The following is a 19,933-nucleotide window of genomic DNA, read 5'->3' on the forward strand; positions in this document are numbered from 1 at the left end:
TATTTCTTTCCTCTTTTACTTTACTTAATATTAAGATTTGACATCTGACATTATCTTTTATAAAAAAAAAATTGACATTAAACTGATTGGAATTTATTTGTAAAAAATAGCAAGCGAGTGAAAATTGAGAATATATGATTAAGCAAGAAAGTTTTAGTATATTTGGTTGCCAGATGATAGTTTGTTCGACACAGGTTGAAGACACGTTTTTCCATAAAATTACGTTACACGGAAAAAATGCACAAGCTATATTTGTAGTTTTGCTATGATCTGCATCAAATGGTGGTCCAAATCCAAAAACATGCGAACAGTAAATTGAGGAACCGATATAGAAAATTTTAACGGTTAAAGTTTTCTCAACTTTCGAAACACAATTGCTACGATGCAACGGTCATAAACACAACTTTCTAGCTTCTATCTTCTCTCCCTTGACTATTGATACTTCTACGAGAATATCTTCCAGCCACGATCAAAATTTTTTTTAGCTACAGATCAAAAAGTAATTTTTCTTGGCGTAGAGATAAAATGAAATAAATGACTAAACAAGACACGATGCAATTCACGTTGCCCGTTGTTTTACAATTTAATCCCTAAAATTATAAAAATAATATTTTAATCTTTAAAATTATTAAAAACCAGTCATTTTAATATTTAATAATGAAAGAAATTAACTTAACTGTTATTTAATAATTTAAAAACGTAAAATAATATTTCTAAAAGAGATGCTTCTTGTAATTTTAAGGCTAAAGTTTGTTTGTTTTCCACATATTCTGCTCCTCAACATAAATTAAATACCGAGTAATGTGCTTTTGAGGGTAATAAAAAGGAAAACAAAAGAAAATTAACAAGCACTAGGCATAAGGGGCATAAGCAGGCAAAAATCTCCACATCCTATCGAGTTCACAAACAAGGAGGTAGTAATTTACACACATGACATGATGGATTTAAACAAATAGATATTCCATATAAATTGTGCAAATAGACACATGATTGAAGATAATTCAAACACAGATGGATGAAGTATTGATTAACCCCTTGTCTTGAATGGAATTGCTCGGATCACTATCTGGTGATATAAAGCTGCAAGGGCAGCTCCAATGAAAGGTCCAACCCAGAAAATCCACTGTAAGCCACAATTAAAATTAAACAGTTAAATAAAGTCACTTTCATGCAAAACAAAGAGGCACATAAGTGAAAGGACATGTATATACATGGTCATCCCAAGCATGGTCTCTGTTGTATATTATAGCAGCACCAAGACTCCTAGCTGGGTTAATGCCAGTTCCTGTGATTGGAATGGTTGCCAAGTGGACCAAAAACACAGCAAACCCGATTGGAAGAGGAGCCAAAATCTACAATTTTATCACACAAACACCACATTATTACATAATAGTCCACACAAAAAACATTCTAATTAAGTGTAAATGTATAGGTAATATGTAATTATATGTAGAGACCTTCACATCACAAAAATTCTATTAACACCCATATAGTTCCTCTCTATATTTGACTTTCTGTCATATAATATTATATATCATACCTATAGCATAGTAGTATTTTAGAGATCAGATGTATCTTTATGGGAAGCAAATCTGCTCTAAAACTATTACAGGCGAAAAAGTTTAACTCTTCTCTCAAGCATTTAACACAATTGCATACCAAGACTCAAACTTGAGAGTTGAGACCTTTGGTAAAGCTTTTTCACCATTTTTTCTAAGAAAAAGTAAGTTCCAAACATAAACTTTCTGTAAAGGAAGTTTAGTCTCTCTCTTCTACCTAGCTAATAAACCTGTTTACACACTTTGGCTTAAAGTTGCACGAATGAGAAGAGAGAATAAAGATGATAAATAGGTACCGGGACGTGAGAGTCTCTAGCGTTTCTCTTGGCATCAGTGGCGGAGAAGACAGTGTAAACAAGAATAAAAGTGCCAACAATCTCGGCTCCAAGGCCATCACCCTTGGTGTATCCATGACTCACAAAATTGGCTCCACCTTTGAATAACTCATACCTGGCATTCCCCTCAAACCCCTTCACCACACCAGCACCACAGATAGCTCCAAGACACTGCATCACAATGTAGAACAGCGCTCTTGTCAGGGACAGCTTCCTAGCCAGAAACAAACCGAACGTCACTGCCGGATTTATGTGCCCACCTGTCCCAACCCAACAATTCAAACATAACTAACTTGAAAAAACAACAACAATAAAAAAACCTTATTCAAGGGAGATATAAGGTAAAGGGCGAAGGGAGGAAGTGATAAGTTACGGATTTGAATCTCCCGCTAATAAACTAACAACTAATATTTGCAGATAAAAAATAAAATATAAAAACTTATTCTACTAGATGAGGTCGGTAACATGAATAACTTCAAACATGAAACTAAAATATTATGTAAACCTGATATTCCAGCAGTGCAGTAGACGAGGGCAAAGATCATGCCACCGAAAGCCCATGCAATTCCTTGAATGCCAACAGAGGAGCACTTGTTGGGTGCCCTGTTGACACCCATGACAGTCAAGACAGTGATGTAGAGGAACAAGAATGTGGCCACAAACTCTGCAATCCCAGCTCTGTAAAAAGACCATGACTTTAACTCCCCTGGCTCAAACAAGGGTGCTGGTGGTGCCTCCTTGTAGTCCTTGTCACCCTGAGCTCCTGTCCCCAATGCTTGCCTCTCTGAGAATTTCTGTGCTCCAACCTTAACATCTTCCTCCCTCTCCATGCTGTTAACTCAACTCAAGAAAGCTTCTTTCTTTTACTTGTGGTTTGGTTTCTCTCCTCAAGATTAGTTGTTATATAGTGAGTGGAGATTGGAAAAAGCTTACCAGTCTATTATTATTTGCTTTGCTGGCAAATGATGAGAATAATAACTTTTGCTTTTCCTTTTTTCCCTTTTAGTTAAGTTATACGTAGCTTTTTTCTTTTCTTTTTTTCCTTTTTGGATAGAAAAATATTTCTGGGTTGGACAGCCTTATGGTCTTTGGTTGGAAAGAAATAAATAAACAAATTTTGAGTTGAAAAAAAAAAACAGTAAAGAAAATTTTCAAATTTTGTTTTTAGAAGTAAACTTTCTTATCTTTTTCCTTTCTATTTTTCTTCAATCAAATAAAAAAAATACTTTCTCATATGTATTTACTTTTCTCCTATATTCTCGTCAATGAAATATACCATTAAGTTGCCTACAACTTAAGAGAAAAAGAAGGAGATAATAATTTATTTAATTAATGATGCAGTATAATAAAAAAAAAGATAAAGAAAAAATATTATTAATTGAGTGTTTAAATTTTTTAGATGTGAAAATATAATGATTCATTTGAATAGGATCCGCTTTTACTTAAAAATTTGAGAACAATAATTTGGAGGCTAAAAGTGTTTAGGATCAAGATAATTGCATTTTTAGTGAAAGATGGTTCTGGAAAGGGAGAGAGGATATTGACAGGCTCTGGTTGGTATCTTTCCGTTGTTCTTATCTTCCGCCGCAGACAAACAGGGTGCTATAAATGATTTTGTTATTGATTTTTTTGGTATATGCGTTGTTGTGATTAGCTGTTTCGAGACATTTGATTCTTTACATGAATAATCAAGTTAGAGAAGTCACGCGCACTGTATAAGTTCATAAACAATGCCACAAAAGACGTATACAGTGGCAAGGACAAAAGCCATACGTGTTTAAAAGGAAGTTCATGAATTTTCATGCTTCAAGTTCTTGAATCTTCATCCGGGTCCCATGAACCTCACAAACGAGCAATATTACTTTAGTTCTTCGAATTTAATAAAGTCAAATAAAATAATTTTTATATTGTAATTTGTCATTTATGTGATATACACGTACACATGATATGTACATATAATCTACGTTGTATAGGAGCTATTTTGAAAATTTTAAGACTAAATATGAAAAATTATCAGATTCAAGGATTAAATTAGGAGTTTGCTCTAACTAGAGTAAATTGATTCACTAACCTAGCTAGGTAGAGACGGTTTTTTTTTTTTTCAATAGTATTGTTAGTTACGTGACCATATAATAGTATTAGTGAAGATAGAGTGGCAAATGCAAAATGGGATTTTAACGGTAGGAAAGGAGAGTCGCAGGTTTGGTGACAGCTTCAGCCCTCAGCCTCTACCAGACACATGACATGGGCAACGGCTATCAGCCATTCTGTTGCAACACTACTTCACAACGTCCTTGCGTTTCAAAACTACACTCTTTTTTTGGTATTAAAAAAAATAAAAGGAGTGAAAAAACGTTTATCTACAAGTTATTTCTCACGAATAGCATAGCATATTGTTGGTCCCCATAATCTAAATTAGTCCTCATTTGACTTCCGAATCTATTTTTCATGACTATGAAACTATATATATATATATATATATATATATATATATATATATATATATATATATATCATTTCTTAATTGAATAATTGAATTTAAACCTTCCACAAATAGATGGAGATTTTACAAAAAGGAAGTTGTTTTTTTACACCTGTTACTCCAAATTAAGCTTTCAAAAACACAACATCCATCTAACCTAAACCACATCAACATGACTAATATTTGAATTTTGGCAAGTCAAATATGGAAGCAAAAATACGAAAATCAAACACAACATTGAAGATTAACCTTGAGGTCAAAACACCCTTCTTAAGCAACTACATTCAATTCTTATAAACAATTAAAGTAATTGACAGCAAGTTTAATTAACCAACAAAATTCACATTTGCAAGACAGTGATATCATAAGTTGTATTGAACTTTAGTCCCAAGAATAATACAGTGCAACAAAGCATACAAGACAAAAAAAATGACACAAAGAACTCACCTTGGAATCCAAGGCTTTAACAAAGCACTCACATTAAACCAAAAGACCCCCAATAGCCTTCTTCAATGCATCTTCCATCTTGAGAACAAAACCTCATATTAGTGAACTTAGGTAGGTAAAAGTAAGAGAATAAGTGATGAGAGCAATAAATTCCTTAAATTATATTAATATAACTTTAAATAATATAATAATTTATAGGATAAATTATTTTAATATCCCTTAAAATTTAACACTGTCACATATGATATTTCTATTTATTTTTTTTACATTATATCGATTTCCCTAACTTCATGAAATAGTATAATTAGAAGAAAAAAATATATGTCAATGAGAGATATCATATTATATTGTTATATAAGTTATGAGATTTTTGTGTAATGTTAATATAATTTACCAAATTAAGTTTTACATGATGGACCATGAATGAATTATAAAGATGGTGTTATTCTTCTTTTCTTCTGTCAATAATATTCTAACTTTGGGTGGGTCTAGTCCTCCACCCTAAGACAAGGACTCAAGGAGTATGAGTGAGTGACAAGACTAGCAAGTTTTACTGTGTCTTACACCTCACACCCAGAGGATACCCTATTCATGTTGCGTTGCGTGGACTCACATGCAGCCGCAAGCCTCTCACTTACAATTCTAAACCTTTCCTCCTTGACCTGCCAACTGCAAATATTATACAGATGAAACGAAACAGGTGTTAAATTTTTTATTAACAAGTGTTTTACATTCTTTAATAAAAAGGAAAAGAAATATGAGTAGCAATGATGAGCACCCTCTTCCCACGCCTCACCTCCAGGCTATAACTCTAGGCCACCCAAACTTTTTCCATGAAGCATGGAGGAGATGCCATCAGTAAATAGAAATTATACTGATACTAAAATCCTGTACAAAAAGTTAAGCGATAAAGAAAAATAAGAAAAGGAGTGTGCAGATTAAGATGGTTAATGCGATGGAAAGAAATAAAAAAATATTGCATAAATTTATTGTAAAAATAAGTGCCCTAAAAGTGAAAATGGATAGTCTCAATGATGTACAAAAATAATGTTTGCAAGCGTCCTTATGATGATATGATAGGAAATCAAAAGTTAAATCTTATGAAAAGATGTTATCAATAAATTCATAAATTTATGAAAAGGTGTTATCAGTTTATTTATTTTTATGATGAAAAGATGTTATCAATAAATTCTTATCATGAAGTTATTATATGAATAAGTCATCTAAAGATTTCTATGTCGAACAATTTGAACAAACTCTACATTAATTGTAGACATTTACTATAAATGTGAGCCCCTGCTTTGTTTAAAGGGGATTGGTTACATGAAACTATGGTGCTTAATTGAAGATAAGCCATGCATTGCATACACCGAATTACATCACACAGGTACAAAGTTACAACGTCATTCACTCATTCAAGGCTTAATTCTCCACTGTGTTGGAGTCTTATATGTGGGCAGGGTGTTTCAGGTTCTCCACTTGTCCACAAAACCCTCAAATCTCCTCGCTTCCGCCCCAATGTCATCAGGGTCCCTGCATTAATGCATGAAACCATTAGCACCTAACTATATATAACTACTAAGCTGTTCAGAAATATCCTTGATAGTAGATGATTTCATTTTTTTTCTTGATAAAAAATGATAAAATAATATTTTTTCATCAAAAGTACCAAGGGTAAATGGAACGATGTATAGTAGTGCCGGTTGGCCATGCCCGTCCATCAAGTTTAGTGCCACGTACGTAATTAAAAGGCCTACCAACATTAGGAACAAGTCAGGTCATTTGTATGTACTCAATCAATCATGTAACTTTTAAATCAATAATAAAAAAATGATTTTATATTGAAAAAGTTTCTCATGAATATTTGTTTTTATAATTTGAAAAAAATAGTTATTGAAGTCAATAACAGACAAGGTGATTGGTATTTGGTTCTCACCAAAGCCATATGCAACCATTGCCCACAAGAAATATCCACTTCTAAGGCTCTTATTTGCCAGCCAATCGTACCTGCAAAAACATTTTGATCAGGAAAGCTTTTTCATCAACTAAAAACTTGCTTAAAAAGTATACTGCAACAGCCTTGCTCTTCCATTTGTTTTTAGAATGATGAATTACGATAATTCATCCAATAGAAGGACTAGAAAATTGCTGGTTTAAGAACTCAAAATTCCTTCATTCTTCTACCTTCTCAGGTTATAAATGTGAAAACAAAATTCCTGATAAATAGGCTGAAGCAACATTCCAATCCATAAAATTTGGACCTTGTTATTCAAATCAAATTTTGGGTTGACATAAGTCATGCAAGGGATAAGGGGTAGAAAGGAGGGAGGAAATAAAACCTGAGTGAGAATGCCACCAGCATTCCTGGTAAAAGGATGTCTCCAAAACCTATGATGCTGTAACCACCCCATGGATCAAAAATACGAGGGAACTTCAGTAACATGGGAATTCCATCTTCTCCACTTCGATCACCTCGGGCTACCTATGGTGAGTAAAAAGTAAGAAAAATTAAAATTAGTAAATACATAGGGTGATAGTGATTGTCATGAATTAGAATAGAGCATAATACTAACCACAATCATGACACTTTCCTTGAAAAACTTCTTTGAGACAAACACCCAAAAGATGTCGTAAATGAAGGCACAGCCGAGAAGTACTGTACCAACCTAATTCAGGAAACAATCAAATCAAATAACACAAGTATCTTAGGGCCTAGTCGAGATAGTTGCTAGTTTTAATTTTTAAAAACTAAAACCAATTTTTAGTTTTAGTTTTTTGCGATGACTGGTGGTGTGGTGACAATGATAGTCAACGGTAGAGATGTTAGTGGTGATAGCAGTAGTGATGGTGGCAACAACAATCATGATCGTAACAATGTGGCATCAACAATGGTGTTAGTAGGTGGTCATGGAAGTAATGACAATGATGATGGTAGTGACAATATTGGTTGACTAGCCATAGCAGTAGCGACAACAATGGTAGTGGTGGTGGTAGGTGAGTGTGGACGGGGGCAATGGAAGTGGAGATGACAGTTGCAGCGATGACCAGTGGTAGTGGTCATAGTGACAGTAATGATGATAGTGGTGACAACCAATGGTGGTGGTCGGTGGTGAAGGCAGCAGCAGCTGATCGGTAGTAATGGTGGTGACTGTGATAGTAGCAGTAACATGTGGGCCTTTTAGGAGAGTTGGGAGATTTGAATGGGTTATTTTTACAACTAAAAACCAATTCTTTTTTAGTTTTAAAAATTAAGTTAAAAATGTTTTGAAACTTGGTTAACAATCAATTCATTTAGCTAAACACATTTTGTTTTGAAATTTGCATTTGAAAAAAAAAATTAAAAACTTACAATCACCCAGAACAAGCCCTTGATTTTCATAAAGAAACATTTCATGTACCATAAATATATCAAGACAGACTCTAACTTGACAAATTACAGATGTGAGTCTTTGCTGAAAAAGCAGGAGTGGAAAATAGAAGCAATGCAACACCAGATGCACTTACCAATTAAATATGTTGTTAGTTCATTTCTTCCCAATAAAAGATGTACCAAAAAATTGACTAAGTAAATATCAGAGTGCCCATTAAATGGCTTCTACTGAAAAGTAACAGTATTCAAGAATAATTTTATCATAAAGTGCAGGACAAACATAATATAAGCTTAAATAATTACCTTGAGATTTGGTACATGTACAATCTGTAGAACTGTGATTATCAGTGCAATTCCCTGTTAGAACAACCAATGAAAAAGAAATTATGATTAAACGGACAGTGACTGTCTTTGAAAATGACAAATTTCCTTTAGACCTTGAGTGTCTGTCTACATGATATGTTTGAACGAGAGGAATAACACATTTAAGACTGGAGAAAAATTTATCCTTACAAGTATATCTTGACCAATCCAGGCAAAGGATACGTTGCGATAAACTGCCCAGAGAACGGCAAATGTTATACAGAATGGAGAAACAGCCAAAGTCAGGTATGAAATGGCTCCTAAGAAAGGTACTTTGATGTATGACTCTCCAGCATGCTTGAACCACCTGCACAGGAAAACAAAATAAGATTCTTCTACAACATTGTGGAGGAAGTGAGGAACACAACGACAACTTCAATTAAAAAGGACATAAAAGAATGCAAGGCTGGAAACTCAAACATTCTAGAACACAGCATCATCAATCTTTGAAATTTGAAAATTACTCTCAAACGTGAGGAAAGAAGAGACTAATTTACCTTATGACATGATTTTCACCAGTACAAGGTATTAAAGCATCCTGATCCTATATCATTTGAAACATTTATATAATATATAATATACTTTATGAAAATAATTAATGAAATATACATTTAAATGAAAAGGTAAGATAATTCCTTTAATGCTTAAGAAATCAAGCTGATCACAAAAGGCAACCCATCCAAATTCCAACAGGATTTGTTATTATCATAAAACACATGTCCACTCTCCCCGAATCCAATTTGAGCTTCTCAAATAATTAAAGAGGAATTGCTTTAAAAAATAAAATATGGCAACCTTAATAGATGGATACTAAGACTAAAAATTATTAATAACATTCATTAAAGATGATACACCACACCTGGACAAAAGAGCAACCAAGCATGTTTGCAAGCCCTACACATACAAGAAAAAATGTGGTTAGTGATGACTTGGCAGAGAATAACATGGCAAATTGGCAGGAAAGACAGAATTTGAATTCGGTTATGGAAACAGAGATTTTTTATAAAATGCACTCATGCAATATCATAGACATTAAACTGTTGGCTTCTTTTTCCTACATAGACATAATAAGCATAGATTTTTTTTTTTCCTCACAGATGCAAAATTATCGAATTTTAGACTGATTTAGTGGAAGTTCATACCTCAATACCACCAATACAGAAGAGAACAACCAAGACATCAATGAACCACGACGACATCAATTTGTAAAGCATAAACAGGAAACATGAAGCAAATACAACAAAAAGCACTGCAGCTTTCACATTCATGTTTACAACTCCGCTAACACTAGCATATTTAGTGTTTGGGATTTCATCTGAAGCATCCTATAAAAAAGAAAAAATTAACAGTAAGTAGTAGCATCAACAACATATTAAGAAAAGAAATGAGAATCCAACTTGAGAAAATACTAAAAGAATAGGAAAAACATACCTTTAGTAGCTTATCCTGTTCAATAGCTGCTTCTCGGGTTGTCCAAGCTGACCAATATGATGCACACAATATTGTAAGAACTGCCATCATCCAAAGAAATACTTCTGCTATGTCAACAGCTGGTCGAAATGGTGAGTACAGCTGCACAGACACTGCAAAACGGCAAAAAAAATAAATTAGAAAGCTCTCCCCTCCCCTTTAAACAAACAACTAGTAGTTACATTGCAATTAAAGAATCTGCTCATAAGTCATAAGCATTAAAGATGTTGTGACTATCGCTTAGCTAGCTGCATTAAATAGAAACTATTACAAGTCCACAAAACATGCACAAGGAAGCTCACCAGATGAAGTAGTCGTCAGCATTTTTTCCAGCCTTGTACCTGCATCTAATGGAAGCATGACAGCAGGTATGTGTATGTTCAAATCAGTTTCATCAGGTTCGCAAACCATCTTGTACAGTTCTGCAAACAACAAACACAAATAAACTTGACATGAAAAGAGAATTTAAAAAGTGTACATACTAGACATGACCCACCCAACACAACAGTGAAGCAACTTCTCCAACTATTTAAAAAAAAAAAAAAAAAAAACTACCATAAGTAAAGTTGCCTCAATTAAAAAGGACAAAGGAATTTTTACCTTTTTGGTTATTTATGATGAGGATGGCCGAAGCATTAGCATTCTGTGCAATATTTGCTTTTTTTGTGAATGTGCAGTTGCCTCGATCCACCATGATGACATCTCCCACAATCTGACAGTTTACACAACACGGTTGTACTACTAACATTTAGTACTTTGCTACACTCACTGACCAAAGTAAAGTACAATACAACATGTCACACATGAAGAACGAACCTTATTCTTTGGCGGAATACAACAATCCCGAGGATCTGAAAGAATAAGGCGCGTGTGCTTTGCATTTTTCTCTTTGGACACAATAGCTCTGCCAAATCTGGCACCCACACCAACAAATTCAACATCCTCGACACCATTGACCCAAGTTTGCACTTTTACCTGACAATTATAACAAGTTAATCAGCAGTCGAATTGAACTTGGGACTTATTAATTATTCAGGAACTAAATGTCTAATTGTGGACAATATGATTTTGATACTCCATGACCATGCATGCTTCTAGAATGAGGAAAAGGAAAGAAACCCAGAAATGATGAGAGAAAAAGAAGTGAACTTTGTAACGTGGGGTATACCAGAACGAACTGGTTCTCGCAACCGGGCTTTTTGGGAGTTGAATCGTCGTCGTGAACTATGTCCCCAGCTATGGCAGAAGGAGCATCACGGACAAGCAAAATTACAGCAGAAAACAAGAGAATCGAGGAAATCTTCTCCGAAGCCATGGATGCAGTGAGATTTATGAAACCATTACCAGCTCACAGTTCACAGTTGAAACCGAGAGAGACCGACGCAGCCGCGTCTTGGAACAATCAACTTTTGATTTTGATCCATTCAATAAAATAAAGAAGAAATCAAAGCATATTACTATTACTATAGTATTTGTAAATACGAAAGGGAACTGGTGATACAGTCAATTAGTCATATCATATGCATATTATTAGAATCAATGTAAAAATTAATCATAATTAAAAGAAGACGAAGAAGAACAACAAAATGAGTAATGCGGTAAAGTCACGGCAGCAACGCAGACTGCTGTTGGAGGACCAAAATGACACGCCATCCATAAAATTAATTAGTTAGTTAATTTAATTAATAAATTTATATTTTATTTTTAAATTATTCACAAAATTAAATAATTTATTGATAATAATTAATTACTTTGCAAATAATTTAACGAATAATTTTTTCATCAATATATATATTGTTTATAAGTAAATAAATACATTCATTTACATAAAAAATGAATAAGCATACTATTAATAGATTTACAATAAATTAAAAATATAAAAATAAAAATAGTTAAAATTTAAAAGTAGTTCATATTTCTTAAAATTAAGAAAAATGAATTTATTTAAATCTTCATATATTCATAATTCATAGTAGTTGATAATAACGTATTAGTTGATGAAATATTAAAAATACAATTTATCAAAAAAATATTACAAATGACTATCACATTAAACTTTTTTATATCATGACAAGCTCAATGATTTGTCAATATCATTATCACGCAACCAGTTTTAGTAGAGGAAAAAGATTATATCATAATATTATTACGTAATTAGTTAATAACGTAATTATTTGACAATGTAGACTAAGATCAAATTTTAAATTTTTACAGGAATTAAAAAATAAAGGACTAAAAAACCAAATATTGAGTATTTTATAGGAGGACCAAATATCTAGGTCAAGTATATTTGATTAAATCCAATTAATAATTAATAATTATTATAAAGTTGAAATCTCCATCAACAAGCATGTAGAGTTAAAGTGTACATTATATACAGGGAGAGAAAGAGGGATTGGTTAGTCCAGAGGTTCAGCGGGGTTTGATCCCCGGCAACGGCAAGTTTCTTTTTTTTAAAACAAATTACTGGATTGATTTCCAGTATCATGTTTACATACAGAAAGGACTGGAATCCAGAATAGAATCATTTCCCTCTAATTATCCCATTACTTTATGGACAATAATATTCTGTTCTATTTGGTGTTACAAAGTATGATTCCAACATTAGCAGCAATCATCCACATTTTCTTCATGCGACAATATACACATTCTTTTGACTATCGTGAGTAGTAACCCAGTCTCAGTTCAAATAAGCACAAGCAGAGAATGTAGCACTTGCTACCAACTTTAAGGTCAAACCAGCAACAGCAATGGCTTAAATTATGGATTACTGCAGTAGGTTTTGGTCAAGTGCACACTACACTTTTAAACTCGTGCAATAGGAGAGAAAGGTGGGTTTAGCACGTAGGGTCGAGGAATTCCCTTATGAATCTTGTACCTCCTCCTTTTAACGAGTTCTTATTCCCTTCTTTTGTGACTGAGTTGATAAATAATTCTACCTCCTCCTCAAGAAGCATTTTCAATGAATTGCATCGAGATATCTGTTGGTTTTTCTCCTGCCCCGCCCCACTGAAGGTGGAGTTGCCATGCAAAATAGCAACACAAATGGAGAAAGCTTGTAACGGGGATAGGTTTGCATGGAAATCAACTGCATATTGCCCCTCTTCAACCATCGTCATGCCAAAGGTAGGAGTTCTCTCTTTGGCTCCCTATGCACCAGAATGAGAGATAGGTAACATAAAAAAAAATCAAAATCTCATAAATGAACCATGATAAAAGGGCAGCACTGAATGAAACAGAAAAGGCTTCAATTGGAATCACAACGGCATTTGACATCTTATGAAGATGCATGCCTCATGGAATTAGATCATCGTGCAATATAGAGACTAGAGTCAGTATCATTTTGATTTTTATCCTATTGTAGATGCATATATGTTCATTTGGGAAGAGAAAATACTAAAGTTAAATTCAGACGAATTAAACCAACAAAAAAAAAAAAACATGAAAGGAAAACTTGAGGCATGACTATTTTTCTATATAAATCTATTTTAAGTCCTTTAGTGAAAGAATTTATGAGAAATTCAAGCTTTACCTGAGTGAAAAGTTCCAGTGTCTGATATCCCTCCATAAGAGTGCGATCTTCAGCAAATTGAATGCTAGGATTGCCTAAAAGAATAAGGGGACAAGCCATGTCCCAGCCGCCACAATCACAACCTCCACCATGTTTCCATCTATCAAGTAAGGATGAGGGACCCTGGCTTTCAGCACTTGGCAAACCATGGCTCCCGGTTGGTAGCACCACCTTCACCTGTTCTAGGACTTTCCTATCATGAAGGCTCTTTCTACTCTGATCTACACCTGAAGAGAGATCACCTAATTTTGAATGCGCTTCAGCATTTATTCTATCCCTTCTTTTGTATTTCAAGCTTTCTCTCTTGCGAAATGGAATTTGCAAAACAATGGCAGCCATTTCAGGGTTTGAATGCAATTCTGTGGATGACAAAGGATAGGAATTTGAATTATCAAAATCTGCATTGCCTGATAGAAGCTTGTTTTTAGTGGACAAAGTCTCTTCATCTGGCCTGAAAGTTTCTCCCTTCATTCCTCCATGAGAAGCTTTTAGAGTTTTAGAACAATGCTGCTCGCTGTAACACTTTTTTTCAGGAGAAACGTGTTTGCTTGAGTGTGTAAGATCATACAACACAAATTGTGTTACAATAGAGTTGTCAAACACTCCACCTTCTAATTTCGAGCATGAATTAGAGGAAACCAGCATCTGTGCTACCATTGATGAGTCTTCGTCACAATAATGGGATCCCAAGTCAGAGGCAGTACTTTTCTTTCTATTATCCATTGAATGAAAGGTATATACCCAATTGAAAGCATTGCCTGATTTCCATGTCTTGGCCACAAAGACATCTTCAGGGCACTTTACCTTAAACTCAAAAAATGGAAGTCCTTGTTTGTTTTTCAACTTGAGATTGCCATGAAGATGAACAGGAGAACATGATAGACCTGAAAACTGGATATCTCTATTGATAAAATCAGAAATAATGTCAGAATGCTTTGCTGTGTTAAAGAAGTCATTCAGCAAAGATCTCTGATAAGTCCTGTTTCTTGTACCATTTCTAGTGTCAGTTAATTTTACCACAGTAGTTTCCAGAACACAACTCACTGGGCTTGTCAAAGATTTTGACTTTGTAAATGAATTTAACCTTTTCCTGATGGAGGTGAGTGAGACTTTTGGACTTGATCTTGGTGAGCAGTCACTCTCTGATGGAGATTGCATGTGAGAGATTTCAACCATAGAAGAGAGTGGCTTTTGTAATCCATGAACTGTCTCTTTTTTAGGATGAAAATTACCATCAATTGGTGAACCAGAAACCTTCTCACTTCTGATTTCTGTAGAACCAATCCCTTCTACTGCACCATATTTTTCATCCCAAACATCTGAATTTATGCAAAATTCAATATAGCCATTTGAAGTGTTGTTCTCTATACTAGTCCAGGAACCAGAAACAGATGGAGATGGTGAGTCACTCAGATTTTCATCATCTGAACCACACAGAGAATCAACAACACTACCTGAAAAAGAGGCATCACTACTCCTAGATGAGATTTCTATTTTTTTCCTTCCCCTCATGGTGCCCATTTTCTTTATATTTATAACTTGCTCTGAACTCGGATACTTGGAACCTTGCGTCATTTCTATGTTACCTTCCAGTCCATGAGATCTACAGGGAAGGCTCTTTGGTGAAGTACTGCGGAAGCGACCAAAATTGATATCGGCAAAGTTCTCTTTGAGTTGCAAAAACTCATCTTTCCCAGTGGGTTTCCCATTTTTACATCTTTTCTTCACATTCAAACAATATTGATGAGGTGGAAGAACAGTATCAGGACTGAGACCCACGCAAGACTTGTCATTCAGATCAAACTCCAATTCTTGTCCCATCCTCAAGAACCCTGCAATACTATTAAAAAGAAAAATGAAAAAAAGAATAATTACTTTGCAAGAGAGAGATCCAATTGCATTTGACACAATGCTACATTTGCTTTATAATTGAAAGAGGTTTAAATCTTATTTTTACAACTAATCTATGCATGTTTAGCTCAACTTCCCAATCAGCACAGAAATATCATAATATTGCAGTCATTTTTGAGTTCACACTATATTTAATAATGGTTTGCCTCATAATTTTGAGATAAAAAGAGGAAAATCACAATTGAGGCAGAATGTGATAATATTTCACAAAACAAATTGTTAATTGCAGGTAAGAAAGGGCACCTACAATACACAACAGATATCTACATTTTTTAAAATATCAAACTTTACAATGCCAATTACAAGCTCGCAGCAATTGCAAACAACCATTATTGGAAAGGAAGGAAGTGTACCAAACAGTGAAATTAGAAGTTAAAAATGGGATTGCTGAAAACTAAAAAGTAACGATTTTGATTCCCAACACCCCCACTTCCAAAAAATTCCTATATGATCTGTAGCTTAAAAAATTGCAAAAGCAAAAGGTAAAAACATGAATAACACCCAGAATTTGAGTAAAAAACATGAATAACACTAAAATTGAAGCACAAATGTTAAGTAATAATATTCTAAAAATGAAAATAATGTTCACTTTAATACCAAAACCATAACCGTAACAGTAGAAAATTAAAAAAAATGAAAAGCAGTGAAAGGAAAGGGCCATACTGTAGTAGATGTTGCAGAAGTGAATTGAAACCGAAGGAAGAGCTTCAACACATACACACAATCATCGTCTCCAAACTTGAGCAAAAGTGTCCAAGAGTATATATAACAGAAGAAAAGAGCAATCCTTCATGACCGTTGGAGGATGAAGAAGAAGAAGTGAAGCATGATAAATGGTGCCAAAAAGTGAAAGTGGGAACAGAGAATAACACAGAACTCTCTCACACACGAAAAGGAGGGAAAATAAGAGACAGCAAGCAGATGATCCTCTGTACATGTCTCTACTGCCACTTGCCACTGTTACTAAAGCTATGTCCTTTCATCAAGCGCCATCATTATGTCAAATGCTGCGGCTCCTTTTTTTCAATAAATATATTTTTTGTTTTTGTAAATATTAAAAAATTTATAATTCATTTTTATAAAAAAAATTAATATATTTTTTGATCTCGTAAAATTGAAAATTATTATTTTTTGGATCAGGCTTGGACAATCTAAGCCTACGTGATATTTTTAAAACTTAAATTATAAGATAAAATATATTTTTTATCCATATAAATATAAAAATGTTCGGAATCCGTCTCTACAAAATTTTGAATTTTTTTTGTCTCAAAAAAATAAAATTTGTTACTTTTTTATCCGAACATAGGTTTAAATAAATTCAAATCAATGTGTCACTCTTTCATTGATTCTATTGATGACTATGAGAGTGAGTGATTTCTAAGGGTTAAAAATTGGGAAAAACAATCACAAAATTATAAATCTCTCTTTCCTAACTTTCTTTATCTTCTTCGTACATGAGGCTAGTCCGAGAGAGAGGTGAATTCAGAAGTCGGATTGTTGAGTTTGTCGGCAACATTTGATTCCGATCGAACATTGAAATTAATATTGTAATGTTAAGTTTGAGAGTGAAGATCTTATATTTTCAGAAGGAAAGAGAATTCAAAGAGGAAGAAGATGACACGGTTAATAAGGTGATTTGATCAATACATTTGAACAGATAATTTAAAAAAGAAAAAGAAAAAAATATTTATTTAAATTCGAAGATGAAGAAAGTTAAAGAATCAGGTTAGGAAAGAAAGATTTACAAATTTGTGGGATTTTCTTCTACCATTTTTAACTCCCATAAGTCACTCACTTCCACCGTCATCATTAGTGAATGAAAGAGTAACACGTAGGTTCAGGTGATTCCGATACCTGAACCTATGTCCAGGTAAAAAAGTAATAGATTTTAATTTTTTTGAAAACGAAAAAAAGACTCAATTTTATAAGGATAGATTCTAACATTTTAATATTTATAGAGACAAAAAATATAATTTAACTTATAATTTAAGTTTTAAAAAATGTCATGTAAGCTCGGATTTGTCCAAGTTTAGTTTTAAACCAAAAAATAACACATTTCAATTTTATGAGGATGAAAAACATACCGAAATTTTTTGCAAGGACGAATTCTGAACTTTTCGATATTTATAGGGACAAAAAACATATTTTAACATTATTATTATTATTGAGAAATGTTAGCAAGTATTTTTGACACACTTTCACTGAAATTTAAAATAAAGTATAAAATTATTTTATAATTGTATGAGTTAATAATCAAAATTGTTCAAGAAAGTGTGAGAAACTGAAAATAATAAATTAGTATTATAGATAATTTAATAATAAATTAATCACTAAAATTTATAATTTATTGTCAAATTGATTCTTAAATATTATAATTTAATAATAAAATAACCTCACAAATTTAACGACAAAATTGATTTGTTGAACTTTTTATTCATTCAAAAATTAAATTTATATTTGTTTTATTTTAATGATCAATTTATCACTGTGTCACATTAATTTTGGTTAAAATTTAGTTAATAAAAAATATGTTAATATTTTCTTTTTCATATTAATATTTTGTTATTTAAAATATATATATATGGGTCTCACTCAGCCATCAGAATGTGGGACCAGTGACACAGGGCCTAGTCAAGCTCAAAACCGAGCAAGACTGCGAGAGAATAAATGAGCGTGCACCCACGGTTAAAAGACAAATAACCTCATCATAAAGGGCAACCTCTTCCACTGAGACTGAGTGAATAAAAAGCAAGGATGATAAGAGTAAGACCGCAATCCCATGAAATTAATAATTAATCACTGTACATATGATGATAAGATAATAAAAGGCATTTTGATCATAAGATAGGTCGTGTGATAATGATAATGTTTTCTGTTGGTGTTGGGTCAAAAAGTGTTGTGGTCATTTTTGGGAAGCAGAAGGTAAGAAATGAAATATAGTGGCATCTTGCATGTTCTTGGTTTGCGAGGCGGCAAACCAAATTCAATGAGTGTCGGTTGGTCAAATTCTGTTTCCGTTTATCACGATTCATGTTACGTCATTTTATAACATTATCACCTAACTAGAACATAAGATAATGTTATGGTTACTATTATTGCTAAAACTGTGGTCGATATCAAATTCTAGGTCTTTTGCCAAAAGGTAAGAGTTAATGTGTTATGTCTTCGAAATAAGTTGATTCTTCTAAAATGATCACCTAACTACCTAAGGTCTTTTTGGAAGGAGTCTTTTTTTAGTGATTGGCATGGGAGTATGGGACAAAACGCTATACATAATGTAATTGGTGTGAGTGATGGGTAATTAAGGAGAGATAATAGAGTCGTCCGTGGGACCTTGCATGTTTTGAATTTTGATCATTAATCAATAATCATAGCTCGCAGTTCTTTGAACAGGTAAGATAACTTTGATGAGTAGCACTCCAGCGAACTCAAAAGCTCCTTCTCGAAGACCACAGTGGCGCCAACGCCAACCAACCACCATGAAGAATAATCCAAGTTGCCTCAACCGTACAGCGTTGCTCTGTGGATATTTGGAAGCCATAAATAGCTCTTCCATTAACGAATTGAGACAACTTCATTGCTGAACAAAAATGTCAACATGTTTCCCAAGATCAGTAGGTAAAACATTCCATTGACTTTACTTTTTCCAACTGTGCTCGCTCAAAATTATACAGAACATCTCATGCAATCAAGAGACACGTGTGTCATGTCAAGGTCAAGGCTCTATTGGTTCAACTTCAATTGAGGCAACTATAAAATTTAGTTGGTGAAAAATTGAAAACTGTCACCATCGCACTAATGGTGGTCATGATGTTGCAACCTAATTCATGTCATGTCACTATTTGTTTATCGGTAAATAAGTTGAACTTTATTTAAATGAATTACTTGGGCAAAAACATTGAATTTCCACTAAGACTTGGATCATGTCATAATAAGAACTTGCCAAGATTATTTTCTAAGTTCATATTGCTTTAGTAAATGTGATTGCAATCTGTTGAGTAACTTATGCTTCTTTGGTTGGGGTGATCATGAATTAAGGTTAATGTAGCTGTAACTGCTGATTTAAAAAAATGTAGCTGTAACTTCAAAAATAGTTTTCTAGCTGGGCAAAAAGAGAAATGAGAGAGCAAAGATAAGTGGATCCCAAATTTGTCACAACTCACAACTAGTGATTAACATTATATCATAGCCATTAAAATTTCTCAATAAGTAAATTAAATTCATCACAAACAGAATAATGCCACCAACAATCCTTTATTTGGTTCAAAATAAAAGTAATCAACAAAGGACTGACCATTAGAATGGTGAAGGCTCTTAAGTAGCTAGTATGTAGTAAAATAAATTTCCTGTAAGTTTACAACTGATATAATTAAAACACTTGCTTACAAAACATATACAACATTATTCTGTTTTCAAAACGAATGC

At 33.5% G+C, this 19,933-nt stretch overlaps 3 protein-coding genes across 5 annotated transcripts; all 3 read right to left on the bottom strand.

Annotated features, from left to right (window-relative positions):
- Positions 1 to 826: 826 nt before the first annotated feature.
- LOC114375961 (aquaporin PIP1-3-like) lies at positions 827 to 2,785 on the bottom strand. Its single transcript, XM_028333839.1, has 4 exons — positions 2,400 to 2,785; positions 1,856 to 2,154; positions 1,212 to 1,352; positions 827 to 1,123 (listed from the first exon to the last, which is right to left on the bottom strand). Exons 1-4 carry the CDS (start codon positions 2,722 to 2,724, stop codon positions 1,028 to 1,030), a joined length of 861 nt encoding a protein of 286 aa, XP_028189640.1. The 5' UTR covers positions 2,725 to 2,785; the 3' UTR covers positions 827 to 1,027.
- A 3,268-nt stretch (positions 2,786 to 6,053) lies between these two features.
- Positions 6,054 to 11,555, bottom strand: LOC114376347 (signal peptide peptidase-like 2). 2 transcript variants are annotated; one of them, XM_028334435.1, is made up of 15 exons: positions 11,195 to 11,555; positions 10,843 to 11,001; positions 10,627 to 10,738; positions 10,329 to 10,448; positions 9,988 to 10,139; positions 9,699 to 9,881; positions 9,391 to 9,450; positions 9,054 to 9,100; positions 8,707 to 8,863; positions 8,497 to 8,550; positions 7,397 to 7,489; positions 7,163 to 7,305; positions 6,760 to 6,830; positions 6,493 to 6,576; positions 6,054 to 6,356 (listed from the first exon to the last, which is right to left on the bottom strand). In XM_028334435.1, the coding sequence occupies exons 1-15, from the start codon at positions 11,339 to 11,341 to the stop codon at positions 6,235 to 6,237; spliced, it is 1,704 nt and encodes a 567-aa protein (XP_028190236.1). In that variant the 5' UTR covers positions 11,342 to 11,555; the 3' UTR covers positions 6,054 to 6,234. The 2 variants fall into 2 exon arrangements, with proteins under 2 accessions (XP_028190236.1, XP_028190237.1); XM_028334436.1 differs by lacking the exon at positions 9,054 to 9,100 and having other exon boundaries at positions 6,070 to 6,356; positions 9,416 to 9,450; positions 11,195 to 11,452.
- Positions 11,556 to 12,437: 882 nt separating this feature from the next.
- On the bottom strand, positions 12,438 to 16,479 carry LOC114374888. 2 transcript variants are annotated; one of them, XM_028332608.1, is made up of 3 exons: positions 16,172 to 16,479; positions 13,559 to 15,429; positions 12,438 to 13,175 (listed from the first exon to the last, which is right to left on the bottom strand). In XM_028332608.1, exons 2-3 carry the CDS (start codon positions 15,416 to 15,418, stop codon positions 12,864 to 12,866), a joined length of 2,172 nt encoding a protein of 723 aa, XP_028188409.1. In that variant the 5' UTR covers positions 15,419 to 15,429; positions 16,172 to 16,479; the 3' UTR covers positions 12,438 to 12,863. The 2 variants fall into 2 exon arrangements, with proteins under 2 accessions (XP_028188409.1, XP_028188408.1); XM_028332607.1 differs by having other exon boundaries at positions 13,559 to 15,437.
- Between the last annotated feature and the right edge of the window lie 3,454 nt (positions 16,480 to 19,933).

This window comes from Glycine soja, chromosome 11 (assembly GCF_004193775.1).
Source record: "Glycine soja cultivar W05 chromosome 11, ASM419377v2, whole genome shotgun sequence".
NCBI classification, from domain to species: Eukaryota; Viridiplantae; Streptophyta; class Magnoliopsida; order Fabales; family Fabaceae; genus Glycine; species Glycine soja.

Coding starts and splice junctions, on each gene's coding strand:
- LOC114375961 (XM_028333839.1), bottom strand. CDS start 2,724: ATGGAGAGGGAGGAAGATGTTAAGGTTGGAGCACAGAAATTCTCAGAG. Junction 2,155..2,399: donor CTGCACTGCTGGAATATCAG/GTTTACATAATA, acceptor GGGTTGGGACAG/GTGGGCACATAAATCCGGCA. Junction 1,353..1,855: donor CTAGAGACTCTCACGTCCCG/GTACCTATTTAT, acceptor ATAAAATTGTAG/ATTTTGGCTCCTCTTCCAAT.
- LOC114376347 (XM_028334435.1), bottom strand. CDS start 11,341: ATGGCTTCGGAGAAGATTTCCTCGATTCTCTTGTTTTCTGCTGTAATT. Junction 10,140..10,328: donor GCTGACGACTACTTCATCTG/GTGAGCTTCCTT, acceptor GCCGTTTTGCAG/TGTCTGTGCAGCTGTACTCA. Junction 7,306..7,396: donor AGGAAAGTGTCATGATTGTG/GTTAGTATTATG, acceptor TACTCACCATAG/GTAGCCCGAGGTGATCGAAG.
- LOC114374888 (XM_028332608.1), bottom strand. CDS start 15,418: ATGGGACAAGAATTGGAGTTTGATCTGAATGACAAGTCTTGCGTGGGT. Junction 13,176..13,558: donor CACTGGAACTTTTCACTCAG/GTAAAGCTTGAA, acceptor TCTGGTGCATAG/GGAGCCAAAGAGAGAACTCC.